We start from the raw sequence: 13,274 nt of genomic DNA on the forward strand, positions 1-13,274 counted from the left end.
CATAAGCACACCAAGAACAATTTAAAATATAAAAACAGCAAGACAAGTAAGGAATTGAAATGACAAAGATGAAATAAAGAAGAACTGAAATTAAAAGACCAAGCTACTCATCTTGAAGAACCAAAAGCTCATGATACCAAATGATGGCATTTTCATGTGTTCTTCTTGAATCAAAGTAGTAAAAGGGATGCGGAAGCAATGGGTGAGTGAAACAAAGCCCTCCTAGGAGTTGTGTTGGCTTTGAAGGTGCATGAGGAGTGTGATGTTTGAGTGGTTCGGCCAGCTCAAGGGAGAAAGGTGAGAGGATTGAAGTTTATAGCCTAGATTTCTAGGAGAAGTAAAGCTAGTGCACAAAATGGGCAGCATAACAATACTCAATTAAACTTGTCAAATACAATGAGTTAGCCTTCCTATTTATAGGCTAGTTTGGGACGTAAATGATAAGCTACATTACAAGGAAAAGAAAACCAAAATTAAATCTAAATTCTAGGGTGCAATGACCGGCCATACACAACCCTAGTTTCTAGAAGGTTTCCATCCAAAATGCTTCCTACACTACACAGTTTACTACTTGTGTATTTAGCTTCAAAGAAGTATAAAAAGACTTCAACAGACGACGAGATGCCGAAATGAGCACACAAAATAATAAAAGCACGAATGAATGCCCAGCTATTAGGGTGTAGTTGGGCAGGGACGACATTAAGCTCGGTCAAAAGCTCTTTTTCAAAGATGGATAAAGAGAGACGTAGGAGAACCTTTTTGAAAAACGTTGCATAGAAAAACAAAATGGACCACTAGGGTTCGAAGACTCGTCACAATAAGAGGTTTCTTTTAAAAGGTGTTTTTTGGCCCAGGGCAACATAACACTGTAATCCATTGCAGAAAACAGCTAGAACACAAGCACAAACACAAACAAGATACAAGCATTGTTTAGGGCTGGCAGAGAAAGCGAATCGAAAGAAAATTCCAATTCAGACAATGTAATCGGTAAGATGAATTAATATTCGACGGTAGAGATCAATGGAGGGAAAATACATGGTGTTATAAGCTGATTGGGAAGAGAAGTGTGAAGGAAGCTTTTTGGTGTAAAGGAGGTTCGAGAGAGCAAGAGTTTCTGAAGTATAAAGGTTACGTGAAGAGTAAGAGGAGAGAAATGGGTTTTTAGTGTTTAAAGAGGGGAATGAAGAAACGGTGCTTCCTGGTCGTTGATGCACATGCCACGTGGACGCCTCAGATTTAATGTGGTGAGTTGTCTCGTCAGGAAGGGCTTCGGCAACCGCGCCCCCACCTACCCGCTGGGGAAAACATCATGTCAGCCGCCAAATGCTTGTAAGCCTCTTCTCCTAGTGAAGCTCGGCTCGAGCCTGGGAGACTTGTGTACTGGATAGGAGTACTCGGGACCTCGGTCCAAGCACTTTGCTATGGTCAGCTCGGTTTTTGCCCAAACGCTGGTAAGACAGCTCAAAAAAGATAGCTAAAATAGAAGGAATATTTTGTTTGTTTATAACACATATGCTAATTAAATACAAATAAAAGTTGTTGAGAATAATGTTTTTAGCACCGGAGAATAATGGTGCACATAATATTTTCCTGTTGTTAGCACCCGAAGATAAGAGGTGCACATGAATAGGTGGTTTTTCTATTATGATTAAATGCTTTATGTGAGATAATATTCTTGTTAATGGAAGCTATTGAATGGATATCTATAAAAGGGGTTTGAGTCCCCCGGAAAAGGTATGTTGTTTCTAGAGACTTAAGACTGAAACTGATTTTTTTTATTTTGAATATTCTCACTGACTTGATCGTCGGAGTGTGATCAATAGGTAGAGTCCCCTCTGTTTGAACGAAGCCACGTTCCAAGTGCAGTAAGAGGAGACATATCAGAAGCGGAGCTCTCTATTCAATCCAACCGAGGTCAACCAGCGAGAACAATAATAGATTTAAATATATTTGTTATTTTCATAATAATATGATAACAAATTTTAATAATAACAATTGTATTTTTTATCTTCAGAATAATATCACAATAGATTTAAATGATAATTAATTATTTATGTTATCTTCAGAATAACATGATAACAAATTTAAAATATCACAACAGAGTTAAATGATAATATCATTTATGTTATCTTCAGAATAATATGATGACAGATTTAAATACATATGTGATTTTCAGAGTAATATGATAACAAATTTAAAATATCATAACAGATTTAAGTGATAGTAATCATTTGTATTATCTTCATAATAACATGATAACAAATTTAAATATATTTTTTATTTTCAAAATAACATGATAACAAATTTAAAATATCACAAAAGAGTGAAATGACAATAGTCATTTATGTTATCTTCAAAATAATATGATCACAAATATAAATTTATCTGTGATTTTTATAATAGCATGAGAACAAATTTAAAATATCACAACAGAGTTAAATGATAATAATCATTTATGTTATCTTCAGAATAATATGATGACAGATTTAAATACATATGTGATTTTCAGAGTAATATGATAACAAATTTAAAATATCATAGCAGATTTAAGTGATAATAATCATTTATGTTATCTTCAGAATAATATGATGACAAATTTAAATACATATGTGATTTTTATAATAATATGATAACAAATTTAAAATATCACCGCAAATTTAAATGGTAATAATCATTTGTGTCACGGGTAGTTAGCAAGATCAGTTTTACCTGTCCCACGGTGGGCGCCAAATGTTCTTTTCGGCTGACCTGGATCAGGTTTTGGTGGATGTTCTTTTCGGCTGACCTGGATCAGGTTTTGGTGGTGGATTCTATGCCAACTTTTCTTTTCCACTATTGCTGCTTTGAGATGCTTGAAATCCATAATGAGGGGAGCTCCACCTGTTAACAAGACTCTAACGATCAAGTCAGTGAGAGCATATAACTCTGAGTATAGTATCTAGTGTATGGAATAACATTTACTTTTGTTTAGAGTCTTGAGGCCCTTTTATAGTACTCGTAGAACCTCCCTTTAGGAGTTAACAACCATAAAGATATTATGTTAATATATTCCCTTTATTTTAGGAATGTTGGTAAAGCATTATCTCTGACGATTTATTTTAATCAAATTTAGAGTAAATATTTGTGCCTAACTGATTCAATTATTTATTCGGTTGTTTAATATATTTTGCTAGCCATTTGGTTGATTCTTAACAAATCATTAGACTTATTATTTTTTTGTGTCGAGTTAAGTATTTACCTTCTTAAACTAATTGGGCTAGAATAATATGCATAAGTGCTCGGGTCGAGCCCTGAGCACGTCCGACCAGTACATGCCAAGCAAATCTTAATGTAAATAAGAAAAAAATGTTAATATAAATTTTAATTTTAATTTTAATATTATTTTGACTTTCTTCATTATTTTTCATACTATGAATCTCTTTTTTTCATTTATTGTGTATTTAAAATGAAAAATTGAATTATAACGATTATTCTAACCTGTTGTTGGTAGAAAATAAAAACATTAATAAAATCAATTCTCACACAATTTATACTTTCAGAATAGGTAATCCAACAGTGACCATTATAAAGGGTAAAACATTGTTTTAAAAATTATGGGGGTTCAAGTTAGTAATTATGGGGTGCAAGAAATGAAAGCTCCCAAATTTGACATTCAGACCCAATAAGACTTGCTGAGTTGTGCAGGTTGCAATAAAAACATAAAACAAAATATATAAAAGCTAATAGCACAATCTTTTCATCAGGGTTATTATATAGTCCAAATCCCTTTTGGGTGGGGGAAAAGTGACGCAAGGAGGGTATAAGAATTTAAATTTCCAATTAACTTAGAAAAATTTCATTTCACTCATGTTTCTGTATTCCACTTTGTTTTCTTTCCTTACTTTTTCTCATATTTGAGCTTTACACAGTGCAATGCCCGGTAGGTGTTCGATAAAATGCTTCAACTGAATCCTTGTATATAAGGAGTTGTGGTCATAGTACAAATTAAGCAAGAAAAGTTTTAGTGAGGTTGATAGTGCATTTTCATGATTTTTGCGTGCTTAATTGATTACCTGAGCTAGTGTTGTAGCTTCAAGCGTGTTTTTTTAACATGGAATTAATGTAGTCTGTCAGTAACATGTATTTATTTGCAGGAACTGGATAGTTTAGCCTGTTGCATTCACTGTGTAATGGAGGATCCATCATTTTTTGATCGGATGATCAGTCATCTCCGTTCGACTTGCAAGTACGAATTCCTGCATATGATGCTTAACTGCCAGTGTAAACTTGTTGTATATGACAGGTTTTTGTTAATCCTATTTATTATAGTGTGTAGTGTAATTATAGCAATTTCAGTCATAAAATTTTCAAGAATAAAATACATTTTTGTTCTCTCAAAACATATCTTGAAATCATGTTTTATCATCTTAAAATTATAAAATTATCATCTTCGGGAACTTGGGGGAAGCCTTGCACGCTTACGCTATTAAGCTGTTTAATGGGTAGTGCATATTGTAGTACAAAAAAGGTTTTGGGTAGTAGGTGAATTATATAGTTCTATTTGGGTTTTCTGAGAGTGGATGACTCTGTTTTAATTTCTTCATGGTATAATATGTACTTTCTGCCAAGTGACTCCTTGTGCTATAACTGAGTCATTTAATAATTTCTGTTGGCTTATTGAAAAGTTCGTTTATGTCTCTTTATTTTATCTTTATATTGAGATACCAAAAATAAATTTAATCCTTTTTTCCAATCATGACAATAAATCTTTGGAAGCTAATTTCAAATCTTCATATATTACTAATGAAGTTCAGTAGGGATTGACTATGGTACGGTAGTTTGCATAAACTCTAGAAATAGGTGTGTTGTTATGGCATGGCACACTTTCATAATGCCTTTTTCATGTGATAGTTTTGCCCGATCTGATTCTCTTTCTACTGTAAGGTGTTAATTTTCTTGGAATATTTGTGATAACTTAAGGTACTATACTGGTTATCCAAAGGATCTTGGACCATCCAGGGTTATTCATTTTACCTCTGAGCGTGAGTTTGTCACACTTCTTCATGAAGGTTTTCCTGTGGTTGTTGCATTCACCATCAGGTGATCTGGAGTTAGCTTCTGAATTCTTATTCGGTTCCCCCTATTTCAACTTGACTTTAGTTTTAATGTAAAGGAAAAGTGAAAAGATTTAGTAATAACTAATAACTACTAGTTATTTGATAATGCAGGGGGAATTATACACGACATCTTGACAAAGTATTGGAAGAAGCTGCTGTTGAGTTTTATCCTCATGTAAAATTTATGCGTGTAAGTTATTTTTCGTAATTAATGTGCTCACGCTGTTGTTTGCAATCGTATCAATAACATCTCTCATAGTGAAGCATAGCATCTGTCTCATTAGATTGAACTAGAATCACAAAAACACAAACACATATACTCACAGGACAGTTCATCTCGTCAGTTTTCCTTTCTTTGTATTTTATTGCATGATTATTATTATTTTCTTGGGATTGGTCTATGTATTTTCTGTGCACTCTGGTAGCATGTTACAGTGCATTTTGTGAAAGGGTTTTGTTCTGGTGCTTTGCAGGTTGAATGTCCGAAATATCCTGGGTTTTGTATTACTCGGCAAAAGAAGGAGTATCCATTCATTGAAATATTTCACAGTCCAACACAAGTATGGTGTTCCTTACCTATTCATCACTGTCTCATCACTTCACTGCATAAATTTCCTACCGGAAAAGTTACATAAAATTTTCTTTTAATGGAATGGTTTATCAGAAAGAATGTATTCAGCAGCAGTAATATGGTTTCTATTCATAGTTAATCTGATCATTGACTACCACCCCGTGTAAATCCTTTTGTAATTTGAGACTTGTGTTCTCTTATACAGGCAGATAAACAGGGAAGGGTAGCCGATCCGAATATTACTAAATACAGTGTGAAAGTGTTGCCAGTAAGTTGTTTTTGTTCTCAATAAGTCTAGATGCCTCCTTGAGAATCCTTTTTCAGGCTAACTGATATCTATTACTGATTATTATTATTTTTGAATTTTTAACTCCTCTCAAACAAAGAAGTATAATGAGTGTATGCAAAGTTACTAAGACTAACAATTTACCATAAAGTCACTAGAAAACTTGTGACTTACAATGAGTGTATGCAAAGTGTACTCACTTGCATCTATGAGATGTTGTAATATTTTATCCAATTTCAATTTAATTTTATGCACTTGCAGTTCCACAACGACTTGAGTGCTTATGGATTTAGAGAATTCTTCAAACGACACGGTATGTGGTCATCAGATTCAAAGTAAGGTTCCAGCAGAAGGGTTTTATGTTTCACATGTTGAAGAGCTACACCTCATCACACTCTACCTATTTGATCTATCAGTATATCATCACAATTTCACAACTAAGTGTCAATATTATTTGGTTGAAGTCTTTCTCGGGCACTTTTCATTGTTCCCTTGTGTTGGCATCTTAGTATTTCCTTGTTTATGTTCTCCAACTTCTAGAGGAGAATCTGCATGAAGTTTCTCATCAAACCCTAAAAATGTCTTACGGTTCAGTTATCAAACATTGGATACTTGTTTATGTTCTCCAACTTCTAGAGGAGAATCTGCATGAAGTTTCTCATCAAACCCTAAAAATGTCTTACGGTTAAGTTATCAAACATTGGATATTATGCAAACACTTGTTTATGCTATGTTTAGGAAGTAAGTGATTATTTTCCACAAGGTGCATTAGCTTAATTGTTTTTAATATGTGCTACATGTAGCAGCAGATTTGGGGTTTTTTTTCATACTTTTTCTGTCAACTACTTGAAGGATAGAGGCTTCTTTGAGAAACAAGATAAACTGTTTGTCTTAAAAGATGGATTTATTTTTTCTGATATGCCATATATTCTATTATGTATAAAAAAGAGTTATGGCTGTGTTATTGTATACTTTTATAACGAGTGCTCTATGAATTTAGTGAGAAACTAACCTCCTAATTGCAATGGTGATATATATGTGTTGGATACTCAGAATTTAACATTTTTCAACAACATATTTGTGGTTGATAATATAGTTATTAAACATTACATCTTGTAATAACTTTAAAACAACTCTGTACTGCTTCCATCAAGCAATAAATATACAACTATACTCTCATAGTTATGCATAAAAAACAGTTTTTTATTATAAAAGTGTATATAACATTTTGCATTAGTTTCTAAAACTATAAAAAAAATCCCCAAAAGTAGCAATAATATCTACATATATTTAGAGAGAGAAAATGGAGTTTAAAATTTTACTTGATTTGAAAATTTAAAGAACTAATTTAAAAATTTCATAGTGTAACTTATGTGACAAAGTTTAATATTTTAAAAAACCAACAGAAGTGATTCACCCTTCAACATCATTTTTCTTTGGTGGGAATTTACCTATATTTGATGAAGCCTAACCATCATATATCAACCTTTACACTTTGGGAAGACAAAGTTGATGAGAGGTTCTAACCATCAACTAAGTGGTCTACATGATTCCAGCAAAATTCAAGGGTGGACAAATCTATACTTAATACAATTGAAGAGAGCATAATCAAAAAGATTTTACACGAGTCACAACCACAGTTTTCTGAAAAAATAATTCAACTTGTTTTTCCTAAAACGAGAAATTGTACATCTGGCACTCATAAGACAATTCTTCGGGGTTTTGTGGAAGATAGTTGGCCTAATAAAAAATTTCTCTGAATGGACTTAACGGAGGAAACTAGGTTTTCGTTCTTCTCTTACACAACCCTAAAGTTGCTCCTCTAATGGAGAATTAGGTTTTCCATTTACAGTGTAAACGCATCCTGAGCTGCTCTGAATGGAGGAAACTAGGTTTTCCTTCTTCTCTCACACAATCCTAAAACTGCTCTAAACAGAGAAAATTGAGATTTCCGTTTTACTCTCATGCAAGCCTAAATTGGGGTGATCTACTTGCTGCAAAACTTACCGAAGAAAGGCCACTTACACAAACAAGGTAATCGTTTTTAATTTCAAATTTGAAATCTCAATTGATTTTGATTTCTATTGAAGTTTAGAGCCTCTTTTTCAAAAAAATTTATTTTTTATTTTTTTTATAAAAGCTTCATGTTAGGCTTCACTATGCAACTTGACATCTCAGCTAGGCTGATACCTCAAGTAACAACAATCATTTGTCATCACATGAAAAAAGTATTAACTCATATGTTAACAAAAATGATATATAGGTAGACCATACTTATTCATAAAGAATTCTAAGAACAGACTAGATGGAAGCCTACTATACCAATCAAATGATTCTCTATGAATAAATCCTAAATTAGCCAACTTATCAACACATGCATTCCCTTCAGAAAAAATATAGTAACCCTAAACCTGATTTTCCCACAGTAATTAAAACAAGTATTCTAGTGAGGTGAAGGTTAGTACGCCCACAGGGGATAAGCTGCATGCATGATATGTGAAGGTTAGTACGCCTACAGTAAAAAGATGGGCTCCATGATGCTGGTACATGAGTTGGTACCCTGGCGGCCATGTTGTTAAGATTGTGCACTCCAAGGAGGAAGATTTTGTGCGGTTGTTGTGCGAAGATTGTGCACATTGTAACAAGTTCTCCTCCCATCAAACCTACTTTCACTCGAGATAAGGTTCTCATGAGAGAAGGGTTGTTACGAGGAGTAACCTAAAAGTGGTCTATAAAAGGGACTTGAAATCCTTGGTAAAGGTACACCGTTTCTAAGACTGAAACTACGTGCTTACTTATTTATTGTTTCTTAGCCTAGTACTGACTTAATCGTCATAGTGCAATCACAGGTAGGGCCCCCTCTATTTCAAACAGAGTCGTGTTCCAACATCCCAGGAAAAGAGCAAAATCCAACAGAGGCAGACGGAGTTACAACCTGTTCCCAGAGTCAACCGGGGACCAAGTCAACCGGCAAGAACAGTAACCAACAACAGATTACAAAATAGACACACACACACCAAAGAAGTGATCTTGAACCCCTCAAGAACACTCAATTCCTTTGGCTACAACGCAACACAGATCAGAACACCCTCTGACTTTGTGCAACACCAGTTCTTTACAGAAATACAAATCAAATAGAGAAAGGAATGGAATACACCTAATACAATCACAAATTGGATTGAAAGAATACACAACAGTCTTATTCCACTCTTAGAAAAAAAATCCAAAGCCTTAAGCAATTATGGAAAAATAGATTTTGAAATTGTTAATTTGAATCCATAACAACCAGGAGCGTATGACCACTTATTTATACTCCAATCAGTTGTTAAAAACATTTAATGCAAAAGTCAGATCAGTTTTAAAACAAACAAAACAGATTTAATCAATTAAACTAAATTTTGTTAAGGATTTTCAAAAAATAGTCGGTTGATTTTTTGAAACAATCGACTGAATTGGTTGACAACAAAGTCAACCAAAGTCAACCAAAGTCAAACAGTTTAAAAAACCCTTCAAACAAGCTGAAAGAAAAACAACCAATTAAAACGAGAAATCAACAGGTTGTTTTTCTGCTTCTCTTTGAAAACACATCTTTTTCAAAAGGATTAAAATCAGAAACCCATCATCAAAGTCTTCAAGCAATCCACATAGATTTGGAGACAACAAAGCCAATGTTCAACAATCTCCCCCTATTTGATGAAGACAAATCCCTGGTTTGCTTGTGTGATCTGTTTGAATTTGAAAGCACTTGCAAAACATAAATGTACCAGAGAGCAATTATATCCAGGTTTTACTAGTACCAATGAACCAGTTTTCACCCTGTGATTTCCATAAAGAAAACCATCAAAATCAGTGTGAAACCCAATGTGAAAGAGGTGCAAATTTAGACTGAAACAACAGGTAAGGCAACAACAATTATAAACAATTAATAGTAGCAACAGTTCAACATTGAAAACCACATAAATTTCCCTGTATTTGTCTTCACAAATAGAGTAAGACAAGGGATAAAACCAGAATTTAAGAAACTCATTTCTTAAGAAGAAAACCAGAAAACCAGTGTGTGTGACAGCACCGTTTCAGCAACAAACCTATGATACCATATCAGGATTGCAGCAAAAAGTTATGGTGTATCAGAGCTATGATAGCAGCAGAATTAAAGTACCATACACTCAAATCTTTTGAACCATCAACAAAATATAATTTTGTCTAGGAAGCTGGTATGGTATTTGCTCAATCAGAAACTGATTTTATAGAGCCACATATATTTTATTTCAGTAACTATAACAAAACCACTTATCCTTAAGCAATTCTTCCAACACACACAACCCAATATCTCGCAAGCAGACAACATATTAAACCCAAGCAAGATGAAGACTCCAAATGTAATCACATACATAAATATTCATTAACCCATGACCACCAATGTGATTGCCATACATAGAAAGCTTTGAATTTCAAGGAAAACAAAGAATATATCCCTTTATTATCTAATTTAGAGGAACAAAGAATGCATATTTGACGCATAATAGGTTTTGAAAGAAAAGAAACAGCTGTAATCATGCATAAGAATTCATAACAACTTTATTCAAAAGTGTCAGAGGAAAAACAATTGGTTGTTTGTGAAAACAATCGGTTGTTTTTCTGAGACAGCAAGAAAATGTTTTTTTTCAAGGCAAATCATCTTTCTAAGTGATGTGAAATGCATAATGAAATACATTCATACCTTTGCATTACCTCAAAATGTTTAGAAGTTCATTTGGTATTATGTAGCCAAAAGCATAGGATCAACATATACAACTTACTTTACATATGTCATGAATTTTGACTTGTCAAGAATTTGAGTAAGGTGTATGCTCTTGAACCATATTAATAGCATCACTTTGATTATTCTTCATCATAGCACATGTACTTGAAAGGTTTGCAACATAGAATTGATGCATATACAAAGCAAGTATAGCACCAAGATAACAAGACACACACAAAACAATTTTCTGCATATACAACATTAGTAGAAAAACCAAAAAAAGTGAAGTGTTCAAGTGCAGAATAGCAACAACATAATGGACAGCTTTAAAGTTATCTATACAACCAAATCAAGCATAAACTTCTCCCCCTATTTGTTCTCACAATAGACAATGAGAAGGGTTGTACAAAGCAGAAATTAGAATGATAATACAGTAGTCCAGCAGTACAAACAATGTTGATATTTCAAGAATAGAAAATGATATAGAGCTTTCAAGGAAACAACTGGATATATTCTTTTATTATCAGATTCTGAGGCACACTCAATGTATATTTTTCCAAAAGCAAGATTTGAAAAAAAGAAATAGGTTTAACCATGCATAAGCAAATTTGGCAACATTATACAGAGGTGCCAGAGGCAAAACAATCGGTTGTTTAGAAAAAACAATCGGTTTTTTTACTGTGACAGCAAAGAGAATATTTTCGTAACCAAAAATACCTTTAAATTGATGAAAAATGCAGTATGCAATTTGTTCATACCTTTGCTCAGAGACCCCAATAGATTCACCCAAAAAGAAGACTTTGAGATGTTCATATGGTCATATAAGGCACACTTACAAAAATTGAGAAATGAAAAACACAATACAATCTTTATTCTTGAATTTTCTCTTTTGACCCAACCACTATGCATGTGCCAAGGATGTCTCTTGACATTCAAAGAACCCTGCAAGACATATACAATTGAAAAGTGTAGGTACAAGATTGACTTTGCTTTGATGTTCTTCCCTTTAACAGTCATTCTTTAAGCCAAAAAGTGATTCTTGATTGCCAAGGATACCTAAAGAAAGATTAAGAAGCAAGATTTGGTTCCCTTATGAATTTAGGTCACTGATGTTAGTATGAACCTTAGGAACCTTAGAAACCTTAGGAACCCATTTCCAAAATACCTTTGGGAATTGAAAACCTCCTTACTCTGCAAAATCTAACAGTATGACCCCTTTTTCATGCAGTAGAAGCAATTTTAATCGGTTATTTTGACAAAACAACAGGTTGTTTTTCCAAAGAAAACTTGAAAAGGGTTTTTAAAAAGATTTGTTCTTGCTGTTTGGATTAAACCCCAACCCAGCCTTTCCAAAAACACATTTTTGAGAAGCAAGAATAGTTTCAAGATTGGATTGGCCTTTGGAAAACTTGTCCATGGTTTTAAAAGGTAGTGAACTTTCTTTTCAGTAATTCACAATTTTCACAAAAGCTAGAATCACACTTGCAAGAAAATTTTTGTAAATCATTCCAAACTTTCAAATCTGTTTTTGAATTGTTCAACTATTCTTCCAAAGTTTGACTCTGTTTCCAACCAGTTGTTTAACCTTCAATCGGATGTTCAACAGGGCCAACCTATTAGCTTCTTCATTAGTCTCTTTGAAGGCCTCAAGAAGTTGGCTATAATTCAACATTAATGGAAGAGCTTGAACTTACACTGCTGATTGATTCTTCCTTGCCATGAAACAAAGATTGGCTTCCTCATCATCCTTGATGAAGAACTTGAAGATGAATCATCATTGTATGCTCCCTTGCTTTGCCTTTCTCTTGTACTTCTTGTAACCCCTTTTCTCTTTGCACACATTGCTTGGACATTCAGCCTTGATGTGTCCATGTTTACCACATCCAAACAAGTGTAGTTTGTAGATTAATTCACTAACATTCTTGGTATTGTACCTTTTTTATGGCAGTTTTTGTCCTTGTTGTTCTTCACATTAATTGTGCCTTCATGGGTAACTCAAGGATGTCCACATCTCTTTTGCAGATGCACATTTGAGACCCTGAAAAATTCATCAAATTTAAAGCAAAAGTGATGATGTTCTTGGCAATGCAATCATATTAAGCTCTTTACTTTCAAGCTCAGTCCATTGGGACCAAGGTTTTCAGAAAAACTTTATCTTTTTCAAGCATAGGAATAAAAGGGCCATTACAATAGCATCTCAGATTCCTCTATCATTGATTCAACAAATATTTCATTCTAACTTCTAGAATTGATATTCAGTCCACAAATAGAGGTGACCTGTTTATTGAAGCACCTCCCCAAAAGGTATTTTTCAGCCATTTAAAAAAGGTTTAGGATCGAAACTTGAATCACTTTTAAGAACCTTGCCTGATACCAATTGTTAGAGTTATAGGGCTAAACAGAGGGGGTGAATTGTTTTTGAAAGATTTTTGCAAGTATTGAAGGTAGAGTGAAAGACTATGAAGAATTAATCAAATGGAAAATTTGTCCAGCCAAATATAAAATTGTTTTTAAGCTTGATGCAGAAAATGAACCGGTTGTTTTTATTAGCATTTTATGAAAACAAATTTAAAGTAGTTT

At 33.7% G+C, this 13,274-nt stretch overlaps 1 protein-coding gene across 7 annotated transcripts; it reads left to right on the forward strand.

Annotated features, from left to right (window-relative positions):
- The first annotated feature begins 3,683 nt into the window (after positions 1-3,683).
- LOC137831006 (uncharacterized) lies at positions 3,684-6,715 on the forward strand. 7 transcript variants are annotated; one of them, XM_068638489.1, is made up of 8 exons: positions 3,684-3,797; positions 3,924-4,008; positions 4,134-4,225; positions 4,960-5,079; positions 5,208-5,271; positions 5,570-5,656; positions 5,873-5,935; positions 6,215-6,715. In XM_068638489.1, the coding sequence occupies exons 3-8, from the start codon at positions 4,170-4,172 to the stop codon at positions 6,290-6,292; spliced, it is 468 nt and encodes a 155-aa protein (XP_068494590.1). In that variant the 5' UTR covers positions 3,684-3,797; positions 3,924-4,008; positions 4,134-4,169; the 3' UTR covers positions 6,293-6,715. The 7 variants fall into 7 exon arrangements, with proteins under 7 accessions (XP_068494590.1, XP_068494584.1, XP_068494587.1 ...); XM_068638483.1 differs by having other exon boundaries at positions 3,686-3,797; positions 5,208-5,286; XM_068638486.1 differs by having other exon boundaries at positions 3,686-3,797; positions 3,924-3,997; positions 5,208-5,286.
- Positions 6,716-13,274: the final 6,559 nt, after the last annotated feature.

The sequence above is a fragment of the Phaseolus vulgaris genome, chromosome 6 (assembly GCF_000499845.2).
Source record: "Phaseolus vulgaris cultivar G19833 chromosome 6, P. vulgaris v2.0, whole genome shotgun sequence".
Lineage (NCBI taxonomy): Eukaryota > Viridiplantae > Streptophyta > Magnoliopsida > Fabales > Fabaceae > Phaseolus > Phaseolus vulgaris.

Excerpts from the sequence above, each read along its gene's own strand:
- LOC137831006 (XM_068638483.1), top strand. The coding sequence starts at position 4,170 with ATGGAGGATCCATCATTTTTTGATCGGATGATCAGTCATCTCCGTTCG. Across the intron at positions 5,080-5,207 it reads GTTGTTGCATTCACCATCAG|GGGGAATTATACACGACATC; the intron begins GTGATCTGGAGT and ends TTGATAATGCAG. Across the intron at positions 5,657-5,872 it reads TATTTCACAGTCCAACACAA|GCAGATAAACAGGGAAGGGT; the intron begins GTATGGTGTTCC and ends TCTCTTATACAG.